Source organism: Drosophila subpulchrella, unplaced genomic scaffold, assembly GCF_014743375.2.
Source record: "Drosophila subpulchrella strain 33 F10 #4 breed RU33 unplaced genomic scaffold, RU_Dsub_v1.1 Primary Assembly Seq44, whole genome shotgun sequence".
NCBI classification, from domain to species: domain Eukaryota; kingdom Metazoa; phylum Arthropoda; class Insecta; order Diptera; family Drosophilidae; genus Drosophila; species Drosophila subpulchrella.
In genome coordinates, this window is record NW_023665655.1 from 495,431 (window position 1) to 520,758 (window position 25,328).

The following is a 25,328-nucleotide window of genomic DNA, read 5'->3' on the forward strand; positions in this document are numbered from 1 at the left end:
GATGATTTAATACAAAATAATAACGATCAATTCGTTATTAATTCTAAAATATTTAAAGAGATAAAATCTTTATCTGAAGAATTCAAAACAGCCTTTAAGGATCAAGAAATTCCTCTTAGAAAATATCGTCTGCGTTTGCTTACTTACGATCTTATGAATTTAATGGACACAATTACACTCGCCAAAATCGATGTATTTAATACTAAAATTCTAAACAATGATGATATACAAGAAATTTATAAGCATGAAGATAGACCTGTAGTTATAACAGACCTTTTAGATATATCTGAATTTAAAATCGCTTTGCATCAAGATCTTATTATAATTTACATAAAATACCCTATTATTACCGATCGTTGTGACGTTTACAATTCAAGATCCATTTCACATAATGATGGAAAATTATTAATAGATAATCACGTCGCAAAATGTAGAAATAAGTACTATGTAATGCCTAATTTTAAGACGGAAATATTTAATAATTATTGCACACTTAACCCAGAAGGCTCTTGTTTCACTAGATTACTAAATGGAGAAAAATCCTTTTGTAACAAAATCCGAAAAAAAAATAAAAATGTAGATGTAATCCAAGATGGAGCCATTTTTGTAAATGGAGAAAATACAGTTAATGACACTCATTTAAATGGGTCATATTTAATAACTTTTAATGGCACCACTAAAATTAATAATATTTCCTACACCAATGTAGACAATAAGATATTGGAATACATCACAGCTCGAAAATATACAGATTTTTTAGTATCCGAATATATTATATCTAATGATTCGGAACTCACATTCGATAATATTAACATACTAAATCCATTTATTCAAATTAAACAAACTCAAATACCAGTTACGTTAATATTAATCATATTCACATTTATATATTTAATTACTATGATTATAATCAAATTCAGAAAATTTTTAATATTCAAGCCATGGTAAATTCATATAGAAATTGAACCAGAAAACAATATTTCCGATAATGAAATAAATAATATACCCGACAATAAAAATACCCTAGAAGAAAATATCATTGTCGAATTAACCCATCAATTACATTCAATATACCCATCAGTTCCAATGAATCGGGACGATTCAATTTAGAATGGGGGGAGTTATATGACACATTATTTAGGGGCTCCTACCCAATTTATAAACAACTTTGAGCCGAGAGCTAATTTCCAAATAACTCTGACAGACCCGAGATAAATCCGTGGTCAGCTATTTCTGTCAACCAGGCCTCCGAATCATTCCCACCCAGATCAATTTCACGCAGCCCAAATCAAACGGATGCTGTAAACATCCAGTCCGCTAACGGGAACAAAAGATCCCTAAAGCGAGCCCCGAGTCCGCTAACGTAAACAAAAAGATCCCCAAAGCGGTCCCTAAACTCCGCTAATGTAAACACCAATTTCCGGCCAAGATTGGACTTCAAATTTAATTAGCAAATTGCATCATCCTATTTTCCGACTCTCTTGAGTTATTCTCTTTATCAATTTTTGGGGATAAATTCTCTTAAGCCGAGGTTTGATTATTGATTATTGAACTAGAGATCAGGCAGTCTGTTTTTGAGATCCGAATCGAGCAGAACAATAATTCGAGAATAAATATAAGAGCAGTGAATTAAATAAGTTCGACCTATTGTAAAATTGTAATAGTGAATAAGTGATTGTTAAAAATAAAAATAAATTTTTTTAATCAATTCACTACTCTGCCTATCTGACAGTGTGACCGTATATATTTACTATCTTGAATGGTTCCTAAATTCCAATTGGATTCTAGCCCGTTTTCTTACTTCTAAATTAAAATTCTAAATTATTTTATGTCATGCAACATCAGTAAAATCCGCTTTAACCCGATAGAACGGTGCAGGTGCTCTTACCCCAACGTTATCCACCTGTGAAATCCGACGCAGCCTACGACATATGCTCCGACTGCATTATATCTGCAGGCGAAGGCGCCGCAGACACGAAATCCATACTAAAATCCATGTATTACCAAACGTACTCCACTTATGAAATGTTTTCCGCGCAGTTCATGGAACAAATCCAAAAAGGCTCCTCTCAAATACCTCAAACTCCAGTAACTGCGTTCCAAAATTCCACGTCTAATGGCTGTCGGCTCCCTCCTATCGACACAGAGGTTTTCTCTGGCGATTATCTTCGATGGCCGACTTTCCTGGACCTTTTCACTTAAATTCAAAAACAAGTGGTGAAGCTTATTCCATAGTTTCAAGATCCCCACTCACCAATAAAGGCTTTCGCTCAGCCTGGAAAAACCTATCTGAGCGTTTCGAAAATAAGCGATTGCAGGTTAACAGTCACCTGAAAACACTTTTCAATGTGCAATTCATAGCACAGGGGTCGGGAGCAGCCTTAAAGGAACTTCAACGCACTTTTCAAAGTTGCTTATCTTTCTTAAAATTTTCGGGTGTTAATATAGAGAATTGGGACCCTATCCTGGTTTATATGTGCTCGACAAACCTACCAAAGCTCACCCTCTCATTATGGGAGCAATCCATCCAAAAAAAAGCCGATATTCCTACGTGGCTTGAGCTTGATTCCTATTTGACGGAGCGCCATCGAGCTCTTGAAGCCGTCGATAGCTTCCGATCTGCCAATATCCTCCACGTCAAGTCCAAAGACACAAATCGAGTGGCAGAATTTCCAAAAATAAATTCCTTTAACACATGGTTAGTTCCGATGCCCAAAGGCTGCGATCAGTGTTCGAAGAAGAACCACCCCGTGCGTATATGATCACGCTTCCTACAGATGGCGGTAGACGATCGCCTAGCCTACATCCAAGGAAGCAGTTGTGCTCCAATTGTCACGCTCACAACTGTCTCACTTGCCAAGATCGGCATCACACGTTGCTGCATCGAAACAGCTGTCTACTACTCTGCCGATTCCATCCGACCGTCCAAGGCCAGTGTCCGACTCAGATCCACACACCATTGGGGGTAGGGTGATTGTTTACGTCAAAAGGGCGTTTAATTTCAGGAGGCAGTGTCGAGCGGCAGTTTTTATCCAGATGTCTACATCTCGCGCTGTCGCACAGTTTTTTTTGTCAGTCAACCGCTAGTTTTTTTGTCAGTCTACCACGCCCACTCTAACGCCCACAAACTGCTCAAACTGTGGCTCCTACTGTTTTAATGATAGAATACAAATTTTAACTGCAATGTATTGTTCTAATAAATACCTATCGATTGTCTCAAAAAAAAAAAGTTGGCCACGCCCACTTTAACGGCCACAAGCCGCCCACAAACTTCAAAAAATCGTTAATATGAACGCTGATATCTCCCAAAACTATCAAAGATAAAGAATGTGGATTTCATATATAGATTCCGAAGCCCTGTACGCAGCGCAAGTTTGTCACGCGAATATGCGACGCCCACTCTAACACCCACAAATTTTCATGCTAGAAAAAAAATTTTAACTGAAATGTATAGTCTCGTCAATACCTATCACTCTAACGCCCACAAACCACCAAAACCTGTGGCAACCACAATTTTCATTCTAGAAAAAATTTTTTGCTGAAATATATTAGTCTCGTCAATACCTATCGATTGACCCAACAAAAGTTTTCCAAAGTTTTTGATTTTCGAATTTTCGGTTGGGGCATTTAACTTTATTTTTCCCAGCCAATCATACCAGAACGGATTGTCTGATGAATGTGGATGAATTCTAAGTCAAAATGTGAAGCAAGTCAGCTAAATACTTAAGGAATTTTTGTTTTGATTTTTAATAATATTTAGGAAGGGGAGAGCAGGGAAAATCGTACAGTCATCGTATTTACATGGAAATAATGCCACTACACACACACACATCGAAAAGTCCGGAATGTATGTATGCGTCCTTCAGTTTTGGAGTCGGACCGGGGTTACATGTAATAAGGCAAGAACACTGAGCCGCTGTCGACGTCAGCATATATATTCATATACTCTCTTCTTGCTAATACGCCTTAGAACAGCAAAACAGAACAAAAAACGCACAATGGAGTGAAATAAGGCTTATAACTTAAATATTTAAAAGTCATATTTATAGTCAGTATTATTAACTGACTGCCGAAACGACTCTGCCAAATGTCAAAAATGCAAGGCGATCCAATAGTCGATGGCCTTGACTATTAGATACCCGTTACTCAGTTAAAGAGAGTGCGAGAGGGATAGAGATATCTTTGCTTGTGGCTAGCGTCACCTAGCGCTAAATAGAGCCAAAAAGCCTATAACACCAACTAGCCCATAGCCCGTAGCGGTTGGGTGGCGTATTCGTGAAAGCAGCTGATTTGCTGCATGTGTTGTACAATCTCAAACTCGCAAAATATTGATTTTTATTTGGCTATAACTTAATACTTTATACTACTCCCACTCTAACGCCCATAACGCTAAAACCCGTCTAGCACCCACATTTTTTAATAACCCGAATGATTTTCGGAGCTGGTACTGTAGCTTTGAGACCAAAACACTCACAAACAAGGAAGAACGCTATAGTCGAGTACCTCGACTATCAGATACCCGTTACTCAGCTAAAGGGACCAAAGGAAAATGGAGATATGCAAGCAGCAAAGCGAGATTGAAATGCGCCACCTACCGGCGGTAGACAGATTTAAGCGTTGTGGGCGTGGCAAAGTTTTTTTTGGATTAATCGATAGGTATTGACAAGACCAATACATTTCAGTTAAAATTTTTGATCTAGCGTGAAAATTGTGGGCGCCACAGGTTTGGGCGGTTTGTAGGCGTTCTAGTGGGCGTGGCATATTCGCGTGACAAAATTGCGCTGCGCTTAAGCCTAAGGAATCTAAATCTGAATTCCCATTTCTCAATCTTTGATATTTTCCAAGATATCCGCGTTCATATTTACGATTTTTTGAAGTTTGTGGGCGTTCAAGTGGCCGTGGCAAACTTTTTTTTGGGTCAATCGATAGGTATTGATGAGAACAAGACATTTCAGTTAAAATTTTTATTCTAGCATGAAAACTGTAGGAGCCACAGTTTTGGGCGGTTTGTGGGCGTTAGAGTGGGCGTGGCACTCTGCTGAAACAAACTTGCGCTGCGTAAGAAGCTCACAATCTGCACGCCTAATCTCAATAGCCTAGCTCTTATAGTTTCCGAGATCTCAGCGTTCATCCGGACGGACAGACAGACGGACAGACGGACAGACGGACATGGCTAGATCGACTCGGCTAGTGATCCTGATCAAGAATATATATACTTTATGGGGTCGGAAACGCTTCCTTCTGCCTGTTACATACTTTCCGACGAATCTAGTATACCCTTTTACTCTACGAGTAACGGGTATAATAATATTTTATGAATTTCACCTCTGATATAGATTTTTGCATGCATCTTACAAAGAAGCGAAATTGTATCTCGTTTGGTTTAATGATATCATGAAATTAAATTGTTAACACTTTATGTATTGTTTTTAAACAAAGCAGTAATTTGATTGCGGCTGCTTATTATACAAAAATACTTTATTTCTCTAAATTAGAATAGACAAGACTTTTAAGCACATTTTCGTGTTTGTACTAGCAATGCTTTCCTAATAGCAGAGGACTGCGTAGCGTCGGGTATTGCTAATTAATTTATAAAAACTCTTGCTTCTTAACCTCAGTAACTGGTTATCGCAGCTACCGTACACGGAGGCTTATTATCAATGTTTCCCCTACCGTTTCAGACTGAAAAACGATAATAATGGAGGAGCTTGGTGTCCCAAACACATGGTGTCTAACGCCCTTAACGAGTATCTGCAGGTCGACTTGCTGCAGACGCACGTGATAACCGCGATCCGGACCCAGGGCCGCTTTGGCAAGGGTCAGGGCCAAGAGTACACCGAGGCATACGTCCTTGAGTACTGGCGCCCGGGATTCGACAAATGGCAGCGCTGGAAGAATATCCAGGGCAAAGAGGTAGGTGTCGTCCAACCAAGAAATCCCCAAGTTTCATCTAACCCGATCCTCAATCCTCCGCAGATCCTGCCCGGCAACATCAACACTTACAGCGAGGTGGAGAACGCCCTGCAGCCAATAATTTTCGCCTCGAAGATCCGCATCTATCCATATGGCCAATACGACCGTACTGTCTGTCTGCGGGTCGAGATCGTAGGCTGCCCATGGGACGGTAAGTCAATCGGGAAATTTAAGCGAAGGCGATAAGGGACCATACAGAGTTTTCGGGTCAGCGTTAATTAGTCATTCCGCAGTAATAGTTAAGAACATCCTGCTATGACCCACCAGATTACCGTGAATTAGTAGGAAACTTCGGGCTTACGTTTTTAGTATTTCAAGTCTTTATTAATAAGTATTTTCTAATAATATTAATACACGTCGCCGTTGCTCCGTAATATGACTTCCCTCGTTGCCGTTTCACTCTCGAGTGCTTGCCGGGCGATCATTCCTCTCTATCTCTCCCGATGCTGCGACGCTGCCTTGATCCCGTTGGTTGCATTTCACTGCCGGTTCTCACACATTATAAATTTATACTTAATTTATTTATTTCATTAAAGTCAGCAAATATCTGTCAGCATAAACATAGCACTTGTCTCACATAAAGTGGGCGGGGGCAAAGACAGGTGGGTCAAAATGTTTGTTACATTCAAATTTACAGAGCATTCAGTGAATATAAAAAAATACAGTTAATTATATTGCAAACTAGGGCAATAGGTCGAAAGTGACGAGTTGACCTTACAGGGATGGAGAACTGTAATTGTACCGATTCGATTAGGTTCTGATACTTAGCATATTGGTATAGGAGTCCTTAAATTCCTTTGACCAACATTAGACAAAGGTAAAAACCCCTTTGGCTTTACTAACTATGATGCCAATGTGATCAGTGAAGTTAAGGTTGGTCTGTAACGAAATTTATGCGTTCAAGGTCACTCAACCCAATGAAATATCTTGTGAGGAAAATATTCTTTGAATAAAAGGACATAAAGTTACATTTAGAGTTGTTTAAAAACAGCAAGTTCTGAATGCACCAATTGTTTAAATCGGCGTGCAAAAGTACATGGGAATAAGGATTCGTTAACGGAAACAAAGTTTTACGTCGTCAGCATACATCAAAACATTAATGAATATTACAAAAAAGATGTGATGGGGAATCCTAATAGTGTAAGTTTTTCAGTAATATCTGATGGTTCACGGAATCGGAAGCCTTATTGAAGTCTGTAAAAATGACATCAATTTGATGATTATTTTAAAAAGCGCTTCTGATGACTGAAGTAATTCAAGAAGATTAGTAGACTTTGATCTTCGTTTCATAAAGCCATGCTGAGTCGGAAACATTACTGAACTGTATTGGTGCTGTAGCTGAGCGGTAATTAGCTGTCCAAAAACAAAAAGAATCGCGCTCAGTTTTGCAATATCGCGGTAGTTTTTAATATCCGACTGGCTCCCTTTTTTATGAAGTGGGTTGATAAACGATTCCTTTTAAACATCAGGGAAATACGAGTTTAGAAGGGATATCTGAAAAAGTTTAGATAACGGCTTGCACAAAGCATCGGCACATTTTTTTATAACACAGCTCGGTACAAGATCAGGACCCGAAGAGAAAGATTAATTGTTTGAAGATTTAGATAAACGTCGTCCTAAATAATAAGAGGCATGAAAATACAGTTGGAGTGAGGGAGATGGTATGGATAGGGTGATGTGTTACCGTAACTAAAAGATGAGTACGTGGACTGAAAAATTTGGCTAATAAGTTCGCAATATCGGAGTCACAAAAGGCGGGTGTAGAATCAAGGTGATAACGGTAGCCTTCGGATTTATGGAGTGGTCAGCTTGCAGCCCGGTTATCTTAAATTTCTTAAACAGTCTGGACATGGAGTTTTTCAGGATAAAAAAGGGTACGAGAGAACCAAGGGCGGCTTACGAGACGCGTTTGCATAGGGAAATGAGGGGAAAAACATATCGAAAGCTGAGGTAGTTCAGCGGGATCCAGCAGTTCGTTCCAACATTTATTAATGTCAGATGTGGTTGCTGTAAGAGAATCCAATACGGTCCCAGAGTATAACACGTACGAGCTTCAGTACAATCAATATGTTTAGGTTTATTTGGTAAATTAAACACAGAGTTAGTGCATTGACCGTGGGCAGGCTCTCAATGTCAGCTTCCACGGCGGGTCACGTGGCGTCTCGGAACGGCGTTAGGAAACGAGTGTGCCTGTGGGAGAAGAACGGTGTGGCCCAGTACGCGTAAGTCACCACTTGGACTCTCCTATGATTAGTATCCCCTTAGCTTAGGTTTGAGACGGCTCAGAGACCACTACGGGTCTGCTAGGTAAGCAGACGGCTTTGACGCCGAGGATCGGTTCGGGAATCCGAACAGCGGTCCAGACAGCGACCCTGCTCGCTAACGACCCGGTGATCGGCTCGGGAATCCGAACGGCGATCCGGACAGCGACGGCGCGAGACCCAGCTTGCTAACGACGCGAGGATCGGCTCGGGAATCCGAACGGCGCTCCGGACAGCGACGACGACCTTTTTGCCGTCTTCCTGGCTCTCGCTAGCTTCTCGCTGCTGTATCGAAACCTCTCTTTCGATTGTCGGAATTTGTCCATGTTGTTTCCTAAAACGAGTAGAATGTCGCTCGAAGTATCCTTCAGTTTGGATTTTTTACTATCGTTAAGTGAATTGTTAGTATGACTATGGGGTTTTAAGTTAATGTACGCGCGTTTAGTTTTTTGTTTTTCTGATCTTTTATGTTAGTTATTACCGGCGAGAGGAAACTGTGCACTCTTTACGGACCGTAGTATTTTGGAGCGAGTTTTGCTTCTGTTCTGATCCTTTTCAGTCGTTTCCATCTTTTCGTGACTGTTTCTACTGCCATTCCTGAACCTGGATGACTTCTTGATGTCTTTTTGCATTTTAGGACAAAAGTATCGTCCCCAGATCTTCATCGTGGTCTTCAATACCCCTAGGTGGCCTGAGGTTGGTCGGGTGTAGTTTTCCTGCAGCACTGCCTGGATTTCGTTCTCGGATATACAACGTTTCCATGGTTGCAAGTCTCTTTCTTTGTTGCTTCTCTTGTATAGTCTTTCCCCATCTATCCTGTATTCCTTGTTTTGTGGGTCCTTCCGTACTTCTTCGTATTTTTCCCAAATACACTCTTTCCGACTGATTGCTGTTTTCATTTCCACTGTCGGTGCTCGCGACAAAGCCTCAGCTACCGCGTTCAGTTTTCCTTTGCCACCTTTGTTCACCTTCCTCGTCTTATTGGCTTAGTACTGCCCCTATGCCTAGTTTGCTTGCATCTGCTTGCAGGTTGATCTGTTTTGTGAAGTCTGGACACGCTAGTACCGGTGCTATCGTCAAACTTTTTTCTTATTTGTTCAAATGCTCCTTGATGCTTAACTTGCCATTTGAACTTTTTCCTTTTTTTCACGAGGTCCTGTAGTGCGCTTGCTTGCCCTGTAAATCCTGGAATGAACTTCCTGTACCACGATGCCATGCCCAAAAAGCTGTTCACTTCCTTTGTCGTCTTTGGTGTTGGTAATTCTCCTATTGCTGCTGCCTTTTCCGGTTCGTTTTTGATGCCTCTATTGGTTACTATGTGTCCCAATACCTTAACTCATTTTTAAAGAACTCGCATTTACTCGCGTTTATCTTGAGATTCGCCTCCTGCACTCGTCTGAATACTTCTTTCAGCTTTTCCAAGTGTTCTCTTTTGTTTCTGCCAATGACCACAATATCGTCCAGGTACGCGAAGGCGTATGGCTCCATTTCTAGTCCTATGACTGTATCTAGGGCTCGCTGGTGCTGTCGTGCGTCGAAATGGCCTCACTTTTCACTGGAACAACCCTCGACCTGGTACTGTGAACGCTGTGTATTGTCTACTGTTTTTTTCCATTGGTATCTGCCAATATCCGGACTTTAGATCTAGTGTGCTGATATACTTTGCCTCTCTTAGCTGATTCCAGGTAAAGTCCATTCTTGGCACTGGATACGCGTCTTTTTCCGATATTTTATTTAGTAGCCGATAGTCCACACACATTCTCCATTCATTGTTATTTTTTCTTACTAGTACCACTGGTGCGCTGTATGGACTATGAGATGGTGTTACTAGTCCCAATGCCAGTAGCAAATCTACTTGTTCATTGATTACTGCCTGTTGTTTCGGGTTAGTATGGATAGTATCTCTGTTTTATTGGTTTATCATCCAACATATAAATGTTATGTGTTGTAACGTTACTGTTTCCCTTCACACCCTGGAATACTTGTCTTTGGGTCTACGGGAATCTGAATTTCCTCCTCAGTTGGTTCCTTCTCCTCCGTGGTCTGCTCCCTTTCCTCTTCCTGGGGTGTTTCTTCTGTTCCGTGATGTACAATTCCAGGTTGCCGCATTGGAGTCTTGTTTGCGCTTTTGTTAGAAAGTCCATTCCTAGTAGCATTCCTCCTGTGGCCTGGTTTAAAATTAGAAAATTCAACTCAAATCTTTCCCCTGCGAACCATATCATGGCTGTGGACTCTTCCTCCGCCTTCTGTTTTGCCCCATTCGACATCGTTATCTCCGTTCGTGCTTTCTTCAATTTCCCTTGTTCCCAAAGCACGTGATACCTTCGTTTGCTTATCACGCTTCATGATGCTCCCGTATCCACTAATCCTCTTGCCTTTCTTCCTCCAACTCGTACTTCGACCAATATCTGGAACCCGTCGCAACTTAGTTGTCCTTATTTTGCTGGCATTTGTCTCTGGTCCTGAGCCACTTGCGTCCTGCTCAGGTCTCCAGCGTTTCCCGCTCTAGATCTACAGCAGTCGTTTGTCCTCGTTCCGTTTTTCCCACACACCCAACAGAAGAGCCTCGGTGGGATACTGCATGTTCTTGCCGTATGCCCTGTTCCCCCGCATCCCAGGAATATCTCTGCATTAAGCCTGTGGTTTCCCGTGGGTGCCGCTGTTCTTTCCGTTGCTTTGATCTCCTCCACCTCCTCGGCCAATTTTTGGAATTCCGTCAGTGTGTTGAAACCTGATCGTCTGGTGTAGAGCTTTATTTTTCTCCTGCAATTCTTATATACTCGGTCTAACTTTGCCACTTCCGAATTCGTTTGCGTACTCCACTAGTTCAGCTTTTGTCGCAATGTATACCCAGCTCGACTTTACTCTACCGGTTTTCTTCTCTTTGCAACAACTTAATCTGTTGGGACGCCATCTAACGGTCCTGCATTTTAGTTTTGATATTTATTTGATTGGAGCAGCAAAAGTGCCGCTTCAACCTCTCAAGGGTTTCTGACTTTACAATTACTCCTTAGGAGCTAAAGAGAACTAAGTCTAGTAGCTGCGCTGCCAACAGCGGTAGCGAAGAGACGATTTTATATTCTTAAGTATATAGCTATGCTCGCTTAGGCTGGAGCGCGAGGGTATATGCATATACACTTGAGTTCATATCCATGTGAGGTTCGCGAGTAGCTACATCTCCCTCATTTAGAAAAATAGATTAATATAATGAAGTTATTTTCTTAGTATCTTTATTGAATAAAAATCTATATATATGTAAATTAAGTTTCTCACTAGTGAATTGATTAAAAAAATTTATTTTTATTTTTAACAATCACTTATTCACTATTACAATTTTACAATAGGTCGAACTTATTTAATTCACTGCTCTTGTATTTATTCTCGAATTATTGTTCTGCTCGATTCGGATCTCAAAAACGGACTGCCTGCTCTCTGGTTCAATGATCAATAATCAAACCTCGGCTTAAGAGATTTTATCCCCAAAAATTGATAAAGAGAATGACTCAAGAGAGTCGGAAAATAGGATGATGCAATTTGCCAATTAAATTCGAAGTCCAATCTTGGCCGGAAATTGGTGTTTACATTAGCGGAGTTTAGGGACCGCTTTGGGGATCTTTTTGTTTACGTTAGCGGACTCGGGACTCGCTTTGGGGATCTTTTGTTTACGTTAGCGGACTCAGGGCTCGCTTGGGGCTCCGATTGTTTACAATATCGGTTTGGATGTTTACAGCATCCGTTTGATTCGGACTGCGTGAAATTGATCTGGGTGGGAATGATTTGGAGGCCTGCTTGGCAGAAATAGCTGACCACGGATTTATCTCGGGTCTGTCAGAGTTATTTGGAAATTAGCTCTCGGCTCAAAGTTGTTTATAATTGGGTAAGAGCCCCTAAATAATGTGTCATATAACTCCCCCCATTCTAAATTGAATCGTCCCGATTCATTGGAACTGTTGGGTATATTGAATGCAATTGATTGGTTAGTTCGACAATGATATTTTCTTCTAGGTTATTTTCATTGTCGGGTGTATTATTTATCTCAATATCGGAAATATTGCTTTCTGGTTCGATTTCTATACGAATTTGCCATGGTTTGAATATTAAAAATTTTCTGAATTTGATTATAATCATAATAATTAAATATATTAATGCTAATATGATTAATATTAAAGTAATTGGTATTTGAGTTTGTTTAATTTGAATAAATGGATTTAGTATGTTAATATTATCAAATGAGAGTTCCGAATCATTAGATATAATATATTCGGATATTAAAAAATCTGTATATTTTCGAGCTGTGATGTATTCCAATATCTTATTGTCTACATCGGTGTAGGAAATATTATTAATTATAGAGGTGCCATTAAAAGTAATTAAATATGACCCATTTAAATGAGTGTCATTAACTGTATTTTCTCCATTTACAAAAATGGCTCCATCTTGGATTACATCTACTTTTTTATTTTTTTCTCTGATTTTGTTACAAAAGGATTTTTCTCCATTTAGTAATCTGGTGAAACAAGAACCTTCTGGGTTAAGTGTGCAATAATTGTTAAATATTTCTGTCTTAAAATTAGACATTACATAGTACTTATTTCTACATTTTGCGACGTGATTATCAATTAATAATTTTCCATCATCATGTAAAATGGATCTTGAATTGTAAACGTCACAGCGATCGGTAATAATAGGGTATTTTATGTAAATTATAATAAGATCTTGATGCAAAGCGATTTTAAATTCAGATATATCTAAAAGGTCTGTTATAACTACAGGTCAATTTTCGTGTTTATAAATTTCTTGTATATCGTCGTTGTTTAGAATTTTAGTATTAAATACATCGATTTTGGCGAGTGTAATTGTGTCCATTAAATTCATAAGATCGTAAGTAAGCAAACGCAGACGATATTTTCTAAGAGGAATTTCTTGATCCTTAAAGGCTGTTTTGAATTCTTCAGATAAAGATTTTATCTCTTTAAATATTTTAGAATTAATAACGAATTGATCGTTATTATTTTGTATTAAATCATCGATTTTATTTTGGACAGTTATGAAATCATCATGATCTGGTGTTCCCGCTATCCATTTCCAAATAGTGCCTATTTCATTAATGCCTCTTTTCGATCTACTGGGTATAATTTGGGAGATAAGTATTTGGATAATTTTTAAATCGTGGGATATTTCCCAAAGAAAATTGTTGCTGTCGTGACTCTTCAGAAATTCTGTTTCAAGATTAATTATATCTCTATAAAGACTTATATTAGTTATATGAAATAAATCTGCGTATTCATAAATAAGAACATCTTTGGTATCCTTGTAAAGAAGGAAATCATGGTTCGTGTAATCCATAATTTCGGATTTGGTTGTAGCTACCAGCAGTAATAAGTACATTATTGAAATCATTATCTGTAATTTGAAACAAATTATTTTATATTATCTTTATGAATCGTACGGTTTCTGTTATTTATAATAACTTTATTAGGGAGATTTTCCTTAACTACTTGTTTTTTATATCTAGAATTAAGCTTGTTTCTTTCCCCGTGTTTCTTTTCGTAAATTACCTCTCCTACGTGATAATTCTTATGTTGTCTATCTTTATTGTGAAAATGCAACATTTTCTCTTGGGCTTGCTGCAATAATTTAGGAATATCATCGTGTTTGATTTTATTTTTTTATTATTGATGGACGTTGATGCACTACGAGCAGTACAAACAAGTGGCCCAACGACACCAAGCACGTGCTTGTTACGCGCGGGGCCCTTTTATCAATTTGGGCAAAAATACGAGTTCGCGAGGAAGATACAAAAAACAAATAGAGACGGGACACAAATGAAAATAAAAGAAGCATCTAAGAAAGAAGCAAATGAGTTAAAATATTAGTTTTTAATACCGGGATAGAAGTTGAAGTGCAAAGTAAATGATAAAGGTTATTATAATTATTACATAGAACGCGAAAGGGCTCGTGCAGACAAAAATTAGATGTACATCGTGGCAAATTTAGGGGATAATAATTTCGTGTAAGTCTAACAGGAACGTTGAAAGTTAGGCGGTTTACAAGTTCTACAGAATCAATATCACCTCTTATAAGATTTTGCATAAAAATAGTACCAAGCATTGTTCTACGATTTGCAAGGGTAGGTAAATTAAGCAATAGTAATCTACTCTGATAGGAAGGTAGCCTTATGTTTTGATCCCAGTTCAAACTACGAAGGGCAAAAAGAAGAAATTTTTTTTGTACCGACTCAATACGGTCAATATGCACTTGATATTGTGGACTCCAAACCGAAGAACAATATTCCAAAATAGGACGGACAAGGGAGGTAAATAATAATTTGGTTGTATAAGGGTCATCAAATTCTTTTGACCAACGCTTTATAAACCCAAGAACACTCATGGCCTTGCTGACAGTGGACATTATGTGGCAGTCAAATTTAAGTTTTGGGTCCAGAAGAACGCCTAAGTCATTAACTGAATATATACGGTCGAGTGGCGTATTTTGAAGAGAGTAACTAACAAAAGTAGGAGTACCCCTATGAAAAGTCATAACGTTGCATTTAAGTTCAAATTTAAAAGGTTATACTCACACCATCCCTGAAAACAATCAATATCTGACTGTAAGTTGAAACCCGACGCTATATCATTATGTGATAAACAAAGCTTAACATCATCAGCATACATTAGTACACGAGAGTGTGTTATGATAGAGGGAAGATCGTTAATAAACAAAGTAAACAGCAAAGGGCCCAAATGACTACCCTGAGGCACTCCAGATGTAACGTAGATCAATTTTAAAACAGCGTTCTTGAATATAACCCTCTGAGTCCTACCATTCAAATAACTTGAAATCCAAGTTAATAGCTTACATGGATACCCAAGCTGATTTAATTTGAATAATAGCAGAGAGTGGTTGACAGAGTCAAAGGCCTTACTAAAATCTGTGTATATAACGTCAGTCTGCATTTTATTCTTAAATCCATTTATTACAATAGATGACAATTCCAGAAGGTTGGTGGTGGTCGATCTTCGCTTAACAAAACCATGCTGACACGGTGATATTAGCGAGGAACATAAATGTTGCAAATGAGAAGTAATAATACGTTCAAATGCTTTAGGAATTGCCGACAATTTAGAAATACCTCTGTAATTCTGGGCATCCGCCTTCGCACCCTTTTTGTGAAGTGGAATGATAAATGAGTCCTTCCAGATAGTAGGAAAAACTGACGATGAAATAGACAAATTAAAAAGTTTAAGAATCGGTTTACATATGGTTGACGCACAAAACTTAAGCACACACCCGGGGAGTCCATCAGGACCGGGAGAATAAGTTGGCGTTGTTTTTTCTAAGTCTCTTACGAGAGAAATTTCCGTAATTTCAGGGGTAAAGATACAATTTGCCTTATTTAAGGGATTAGGGTAGTTAGAATTTGACCAAGCAGCCGAACTATAAGTAGTTTGGAAAAACTCGGCAAATAAATCAGCAATTTTAGAATCCGTCGATGCCTCCATTGAGTTAAAACGTACCGATGAAGGCAATGCTGACGACTTACGCTTGGCATTGACAAAGTTATAAAACTGCTTCGGATCATTTGAAAATTCAAATTTACATCGACTTAAATACATAGAATAGCAATGACTATTGAGAACATTAAAATCCGATCGAGCCACCACATATTTCGAAAAATCAGATGGCTTACCCGATTTCTTATACTTTTTATAAGTGTTTGTCTTAAGGTTTTTAAGTCTTTGAAGCGCATTGGAAAACCAAGGTGGCCTGTTTGTCTTTGAAGGAAACCTATCAGGAACGCATTCATTAAAAAAGGTATTTAACACTATATAGAAGTGTTCAGTGGCACTTTCAATATCCATACAATTGTACAATTCTGTCCAATTATGTTGAGAAATCATGTCGTTAAGTTTTTTATAGTTGCATTTTCGGAAACATCTCATTTTAGTTTGAGAAACTAAAGGAGAGAGGGTATCATTGCATGGGAGGCAGATTGTCAATTCCATTGTTGGATGATATCGGTCTTCAGGTACAACAAGAGCGTCAATTCTAGATACCGTGACTTCAGACGGGTCTGAAACAAACACGAGATCTAGTTGTCTATTTAATGAATTCCGTATAAAGCTTACTTGCTGTAACGATAATTCTAGAAGACCATCTACAAAATCATGGGCGGATAGAGGTATAGCGACTAGTGAGTCAGTAGGAGGAGACCAAGAAATATCCGGGAGATTAAAGTCACCCAAAACAATCAAATGGTCACGGTTAGAAAGAAGGGATAGAACAGATTTTATCGCAGTCAGGTGGTGCTCATAAATTATTATATCAGAGCCAGGTGGAATATAGGAACATGTAACAAATATTGAGAATGATTGCAAGGAAACTTTCACACTAACAAATTCAATTTCATTAGGAGTATCAGAGTGAATTCTCTCGGATGTTAGGCTGGTGCTAACGGCAATCAGCACACCGCCTCCCCTACGTGAGGAGCGATCGGTCCTATAGGCATTAAAATTGTTAGACAGAACTTCATTGTCAGATATCTCTGGTTTCAGCCAAGTTTCCGTAAAAGCCAAAATATCAGCAGTAAATTCAGAGGAGTCAGCATAAAGCTTGGGTAGCTTCATATCCCCTAACATTTTGATAAGCCAAAAATAAACTTTTTAGTTTTTTGGCGCAGTGGAAGGTCTGTTATTTGTTCTCGGTTTATTGGGAACAAATTCTTTTATTACTAAATCATCATTAAGCCAAAAGCTTTCAGAAAGTAGTACCTTAAACACATCAGGCGGAGCAAATATTTTAAAAGACGATATACTACGAGCATATGAAAATCTAAATTGTTCAACTGAAATATTCTCGGATGGGAATTTTTCACGAATAAATTCCAAAACATCCTCAGATGTGGTATCTGGGGTGAATCTCGAAACAAATAATTGTTTCCTATGCGGAACAACCGATAATTTCTTACGTCCCCCAGCAGCAGATTGCACCTCACTAAGCTGAGAGCCAGAAACGGTAACTTCTGTACCTATAGGTACGGTCGGCACCGTAGCCGGCACTGAAGGTTTCTTTACCACCCGACTTCGAGAAGCAGTGACTTCACCTGAAACAGCTGTATCCATAGGCGCAGTAGGTTCACTTACCACAGTGTTAACAGAGACTGCTGCAGCCACCAAGTTCGGATTTGGGGTGGATACCGTGACCGTATCAACTGCCGCTAAGCTGGTTTTTTTACGTTTAGGCGACTCAGTAAGTAATTTTTTATTATTAAATTGGGCACAAACGGAATTGAACCCCTCATTGAGCTGTTTAAAAGCACCAGAGAGATTCAAAAGGCTGTCTCGAGTCTGCTTCATAAAGCCGCTCATCTCAACAACCATTTCCTTGCAGGATCCGCATGACCACATGAGTCCAGAATTCTGATCAATGAAGTCTTTGACTCTACCAGTAAATCCTGCGCACTTAACGTGCATCATCGATTCGCAGAGCCAGCAGAAAATAAAAGGGTCTTTAGTTGAACACGAAAGAGTACAATTTTTCTTTGAGCAAACAAGAGCCATTTAAAGGAAATGAAATAAAATAAAATAATATATGAAAAATACCTCAAGTAAATTTGGCACTGGGATCAAATTCCAAATACACAAAGGCACAAAACACGAAAACAAATAAGAGCGCGAGATCGCGTATTATTTTATATGTAAGAGAGCACGAGAGAATAAATCTTTTATCGATTGAGCGTTGCTTGTGGGACACTGACAACTTTACGCAGGAACAGTTACAATGTAAGGCAAGCAAGAGAGAGAGAGAGAGAGAGAGACAAGAGAATAGCACACCAAAAGTCTACCAGAAATTTGGCAGGTTCAGAGAGAGTTTAAGTTACAGTTGTAATATAGAGCGGGAGAGAGAGTGAAAATCGAAGAGTATAGTGAGTATAAAATTACACTAACAAAGCTAGGAGATTAAACAAATCTAATATAAATGTTAAAATAACTATAATCACTGGGAGATCTAGTAAAACACACTTACCCAGCGGTTAGACTGAGCTTTGTTAATAAACAAACACAAAACACTCGCAAAAAATCACAGAATAGACAAAAATTCAGAGCACAAGAGTAAACACAACCGTTCACAAGCGACGCTAAATCGGTAATATTAAATAATATATCAAAAGGTCGATGATTGGTTATTGAATGAATTGTTAAATTGTATTTTTGTGCTGCTCTAATTATAATTTCGGAATAATCAATTAAATTAAGCTCATCTTTAATGCAGCGGGCAATTTCTGTTAAGGTAGAGTGTGCCCTTTCTATTTGTCCATTAGACGTACTATGTCGAGGATCTGCAAAGAATAGAGATATCCCATTTCTTTGAGCAAAGGATTTGAATTGGGATGAAGAGAAACTTGGTTCGTTATCTATCATCAAAGATTTGGCTAATGGAAATTGTTGTAAAATTTCTGAAACTTTATTTTCTATATTTAGTTTGTTAGGGATTTCTTTTACGACCAAATATTTCGAATAGGAATCTATACAAGTAATGAATATAAGATTTTGGGCGTAATATATGTCAAGATGCAAATTTTCACCTTCTCTTTCTGGAATAGGCGCTTGACCGATAGGAATCTGTACTGGGTGTCTGTTGTATTTGTTTTGATTGCAGATTGTGCAATTCTTTATAAATTCCTTAAGCTTTTTGTATAAATTAGGCCAATAATAGAGTCTAGTTATTTGCTTATAATTTTCATCAAGCCCTCTATGAGCTCTACAATGAGTTTCTGTGATAATCACGGATCTGTCTTCAGCGTCTTCGACATCCTGGACAAATGTCTTAGTGTATAAAAATGTATTTATAAAATTGTCTTTAAGTGGTTTTTGAATTCTATAAAAATCTTCTAGAGTACAGTGAACTCCTATTGTTATATTGGGTGGAATATATTCTCTTAATATTGATATTAAATTTTCTGGAGTATCATACTCTATTATATGTCTAGTATTTCCGAATACATTAATCGACTCATGTATTGTATACCTCCCCGTTGCTATTAGCAATTGTTGCTTAAACTGGTTTAAGGGTTTTCGGGTTTCTTGTATAACATTCTCAAAACTACTCTCTGCTGAATGCTGAGTATTTTGATCTGAGACCGATTCATTACTTTCCGTTAAGTTATTAATTTGTATCCTTGATAAAGCGTCCGCAACAACGTTTGTTGCTCCTGGCTTATAAATTATTTTGGGTGAATAGCTTTCAATAAAAGAATACCATCTTTTCATTTCGATATTTGGATTTTTTTGAGAAATGGAAAATGAAAGAGGTTGGTGATCGGTATAGATCTCGATGTTGTTAACCCCATATAAGTAACTTCGAAGATTTTTAAAAGCCCATACTATGGCTAAAAGTTCCTTTTTATTTGTCGCGTATAATTGTTCAGTTTTGGTTAGAGTTTTTGAAATAAATGTGATTGGTTTTCCTTCCTGAGAAAGAACCGCACCAATTGCTAAGTCAGACGCGTCAGTTGTTAGGGTAAATTTTTTATTATAGTCCGGTTGTACTAGTTCTACTTGTGCAATTAAATTTTCTTTGAGCTCGTTAAAAGCTCTTACAGCTGAATCATCAAACTGTATTAAAGTTTTACGTGATGCTTTTTTAGATACTTTGCCGTTTTGGCCTTCTAAATATTTTGTTAAAGGTTTAGCTATCTTTGCGTAATTTTGCACAAATTTTCTGTAATATCCTGTAAGGCCTAGGAAGCTTCTAAGCTCTCGAATATTTTTAGGGATCGGATATTTTACAATTGTTGAAATTTTTTCGGGATCGGTTTTGATCACATTGTGAGAAACAACGTAACCGAGAAAGTTTGTTTCTAATTTAAAGAACTTTGATTTTTCAATCGAAATTTTCATGTTTGCGTTCAGCAAAATTTTAATAATGACAATTAGGTCTTTATAATGTTGCTCAATTGTTTTTGAAAATATGATTATGTCATCCATATAAACATGACATGTTTTACCCACTTGTTCTCTCAAAATATCGTCCATCGCTCGTTGGAATAATCTAGGAGCGTTTGTCAAACCGAAAGGCATTCATAGGAATTCGTATTTCCCATTATTTATTGAAAATGAGGTTTTTTGTATGTCAGGTTCGTTCATGAGAATCTGATGAAATCCAGATTCCAAATCAATTGTTGAAAAGTATTTGGCTTTTCCGAGATTTGATAAAATCACTGAAGGGTCCTGCATTGGATACCTATCAGGTATAGTATTTTCATTTAGTTTTTTATAGTCAATTACGAGTCTTAGTCTTGGAGTTCCATCTTCATTGAAACCCTTTTTTGGTACCACTAGTACAGGGGAATTATAAGGGCTTCTACGTGGCCTTATAATTTCTTCATTTAGCATTCGACTTATTTCAGAATTTACAAAATCTGAAGCTGATAGAGCATAAGGGTATTGTTTGCTGTAAATGGCCCTGTTTGTTTATTTGTGTTTATTTCGCCGCGTATATCTGTCCTAAAAGGAATCTGCATATTTATTTTTGAATGCTCTTCATTTATAATATTTAATATTTCATTCTCCAGATCTTTTCTTTGATCTGCAGATGATATTTTTATGTTGTTTATTTTTTGATTGTCGGATAGTTCAACGACGGCGTGTTCAGAATTTTTCAATTCCAAACTTTTATTTTTGTCGGATATTTCAACGACGGCGTGTTCAGAATTTTTCAATTCCAAACTTTTATTTTTGTCGGATATTTCAACGACGGCGTGTTCAGGATTTGTATATCCCAAACTAAATTTGCTTTGATTACCCATTTCAGATTCGGATCTGATTTGAGCCTTTTCATCAAAGTATTTTTTTAATATAAATTCTTTTAATGGAAGAATGGTGTTTTCTTCTGTTAAAGAATGCTGGTTTAAATTGTTTCCGTTGTCATAATTTAATTTCTCTTCTATTCCGTTATATTTAATAACTCCCTTAGCTGTATCAATCACAGCTCCTATTTTTTCCAATAGGTTATAGCCGATCAGTAGATCTGAGTCTAGCCCTTCTATTTCATAAAAAGTATATCGTGTATCAAAAATAGTTATCATATGATAATATTTAATTATTGAATATCCATTCACTGTGGATACTCTTTTGTATATTGGAAGCTCATTCTTATTTTTGTAAACTCCAGTTCTATTATAACACGAGGTTGCCCCAGTGTCAATTAATATTTTTAATTTTTTATTTATTTTCGGGTCATTTCTAAATAGCCTACTCCTGACTTTTGTCTAAAAAATGGTTCTCCTCAATGTTGTTTAGTCTCATTGTCTTGTTAGCCGGTTGGTTAACAGTTCCAGTTGGTACCCTTTTATTTTGGGCTTGTCCTTGCTGAGTGTTCTGGGTCTCAAACTTTTTTGTTTGATCCCACTTGTTCTGGCTATAATTGTTATTTTGATATTTATTATAGGTTTGATTATAGCCGTTGTTAGCCCTATTCTGAACCTGGATAGACTCGTCTACCTCCATTGGTTCTGGCTTATTTTGTGGCTGCCTATAGGTGTTCCACTGATTTTGTTGGTTATTATTAAATCTACCCTGGTTCCAGAATTATTTTTGTTCTGATTATAATAACCATAATTATTTTTGTTCTGGTTGTTGTCATGATTAAACCTTAAATTATTACTATTTCGATGGTTATTGTAATTGTTGTTTTGTTGTCTTTGCTTTTGGTTGAAATGTGTTTGACCATTTCCACCAGGGTTTGGCTCACTATTTTTTCTCTGAGTGGTTGAGAAACTATTTGCGAAATGCGCCCTCATGTTGTTGCTTTCCAATTCCTGAACTATGACCATTGCATTTGGTAGGTCAGGAGGATTCATTGCGAAAATTGTGTCTGAAATTTGGCCGTTTAGGCCGGTAATGAAAACTCTAAGAGCAGTCTTCCTATGTTTTTCATTCATTTCTGCTGTTATCGGTTTGTTTCTCCCGTAGGTCATAATTGTTTTATTAATAAGTAGAGTTAACTTTCTATTAACTGTACCATAATATCCATAATTGATAATTTTCCCTGACTCAAAACACTTAGTTCCTGTTCAATAATATGAATAGGACGTTTGTCGCTAAAGACAAAGTCAAGTCTGGCCATTATGGCATCGAAATTTAATACCGTACCGTTAGTGGTTAAGGCATCGTTTGCCATTCCCGTTATTTTGTTTCTTAATATTGATAGGGCGGAATAAAATCTTTCACTCCCTCTGGCATATTGCCCCATGGCTATTTCAGCCGATTCTCTCCAGCTTACATATTTATCTTCTTCTCCTTTATATTCCCTAACAGATTTGATGATCTCATATGATGTGTCGCACTTTATATTTGGATCTATAATCTCTATCTGATAATCTTCAACCGTTTTAATTTTATGAGAAAGCTGCGATCTTAAGTTAACGATCTCTTCCTTTAATGGATTCAATTCAAAATTTACAATTTGTTTAATTAAATCTCCTACATTTAACATGGTATTGTTTGTAATCGCCTGATGATGTTCTTGAGGCGAACTTATGTGGAGTCTTTTATTTGCTCCGTTCTGGCTTGTAGAAGGTTCTGACATTTTGAGAATATTTTCGAAATCAGAAATTAATTCTTCCACTTTGTATAATTATATTTCTTTTTACAAATTTTTTATTAAATAATAATAATAATAAAAAAAGATTATATCGCTCACGAATCGTCCTCTTTATTTTTCTTGTCGTTGTTTTTGGGGTTGTCGTTTTTCTTGGATGATGATCCTGCTTGGGGTCGTCCTTCCTTTTTTTGTATCTTGGGGTCTTCCTTCTTTCTTCGGGTTTTTAAATTGGTGTCTTCCTTCTTTCTTCAGTGTTTATTTCTTGGCGAGGGATTGCCCTTCAGCCTTTATTCTTTAAATGTCTTTTTGTTGATGATTTCGAAGATTTGTTCGCAATATTTTTTTAGTTAAATTGTTTTTCACAATGGTTATTTGTTTCGATGAATTTTGTTGTCACTTTTTAATTTTTTTATTTTGTCCGAGCAGTGAATTTATGTTACGAACACTATTTTGTAATTTGAGATTTTAAGGGGATTATTCCATTAATTATTTTCCACCTTATTATTTTTTGATCAACACAAACTTTTTATTTTTTTGCCGGTTGTATAGAGTTTAAGGGGATTATTGCATTTATTAATTTCCACCTTATTTTTATCAACACAGGCTTTATATATTCGTCGGTTGTATCGGGTTGTTGGCCGCGCAAAATTCCTTTTTCACTTTTAAACTTTTCTGGGGTTTATTTAAAAGCTTTGCTTTAGAATTTTTTAATCACACGGCCCCACGTTGGGCGCCAATTAAGTTTCTCACTAGTGAATTGATTAAAAAAATTTATTTTTATTTTTAACAATCACTTATTCACTATTACAATTTTACAATAGGTCGTCGAACTTATTTAATTCACTGCTCTTGTATTTATTCTCGAATTATTGTTCTGCTCGATTCGGATCTCAAAAACGGACTGCCTGCTCTCTGGTTCAATGATCAATAATCAAACCTCGGCTTAAGAGATTTTATCCCCAAAAATTGATAAAGAGAATGACTCAAGAGAGTCGGAAAATAGGATGATGCAATTTGCCAATTAAATTCGAAGTCCAATCTTGACCGGAAATTGGTGTTTACATTAGCGGAGTTTAGGGACCGCTTTGGGGATCTTTTTGTTTACGTTAGCGGACTCGGGACTCGCTTTGGGGATCTTTTGTTTACGTTAGCGGACTCAGGGCTCGCTTGGGGCTCCGATTGTTTACAATATCGGTTTGGATGTTTACAGCATCCGTTTGATTCGGACTGCGTGAAATTGATCTGGGTGGGAATGATTTGGAGGCCTGCTTGGCAGAAATAGCTGACCACGGATTTATCTCGGGTCTGTCAGAGTTATTTGGAAATTAGCTCTCGGCTCAAAGTTGTTTATAAATTGGGTAAGAGTCCCTAAATAATGTGTCATATAACTTGTATATATATATAATTATATATGTCCTTGCAGCTATAATTATTAAATTTAAAAATACAAAAAATGATATTCCCAATAGTATAAGATAATATGTCAAAAAAGATCGAAGCTATAATTTGTTTCATATTATTTTCCCATCAATTTTCCGATCGTTCCTATGGCAGCTATATGATATAGTCGTCCGATTTTGATAAAATTAAATTCAAAATTCGGAACAAATTAAAAAATGTTATTTCCAGGCGTAGGAGGTTATATGTGAAAAAACACCGAAGCTATAATTTGTTTCATATTATTGTCCCACCAATTTTCCGATCGTCCCTATGGCAGCTATATGATATAGTCGTCCGATTTTGATAAAATTTAATTCGAAATTCAAAACTAATTAAAAAATGTTATTTCCAAGCTAAGAAGGTTATATGTTAAAAAACATCAAAGATATAATTTTTTTACATTTTTTTCCGACTATTCCTATGGGAGCTATAAAATATAGTTGTCCGATCCGGCTGGTTCCGACTTACGTATATACTACCTGCAAAAGATATAAGGCTTTTGGGAAAGTTTCAGCCCGATGGCTTTAAAACTGAGAGACTAGTTTTCGTAGAAACGGACGGACAGACGGACATGGCTAGATCGACTGTTCTAGTTATGCTGATCAAGAATATATATACTTTATGGGGTCGGAAACGTCTTCTTCGCTGCGTTGCAAACTTCTGACTGAAATCAATATACCTTCTGCAAGGGTATAAAAAGTATTGGAACGAACATGTTTTATTGGTCTGCTCGCTATGAGACTCGTGCGGCTAGTTCAATATGTGTGTTCGTCCCACCAAATTTATGTGACGTGACTGCCCCGTAGATCAGTGAGAAAGCACAGAATTCAAAGGTTTACAGTGTATTTATTCTGGGTTAACTTATTACAGCGGGCGGGTGGCTCAGTTGGTCTCGGTGTCGCCACGCGCTGACTCCAGTGGCTGCTGATGATGCTCGTCTTGGCTCATTGAAGCGTTGACTCGGTGATTGGATTCCTTGTTCCGTCCTGTAGCTCGATGCTCCTGGGGTATGTCGCCTCTGCTTGCTCGCCGACGAGTTGACTCGAGGCC

At 37.7% G+C, this 25,328-nt stretch overlaps 1 protein-coding gene across 4 annotated transcripts in view; it reads left to right on the plus strand.

The window, feature by feature from the left end:
* The window catches only part of LOC119562399 (discoidin domain-containing receptor tyrosine kinase B), a 272,877-nt gene that overhangs the window by 91,565 nt on the left and 155,984 nt on the right, over nt 1–25,328 (plus strand). For all 4 annotated transcript variants that reach the window (XM_037875592.1, XM_037875595.1, XM_037875591.1 and 1 more), the window contains 2 exons: nt 5,682–5,913; nt 5,977–6,124. In XM_037875592.1, the coding sequence (XP_037731520.1) occupies nt 5,682–5,913; nt 5,977–6,124 (380 nt within the window). The remainder of the gene's footprint in view (nt 1–5,681; nt 5,914–5,976; nt 6,125–25,328) is intronic.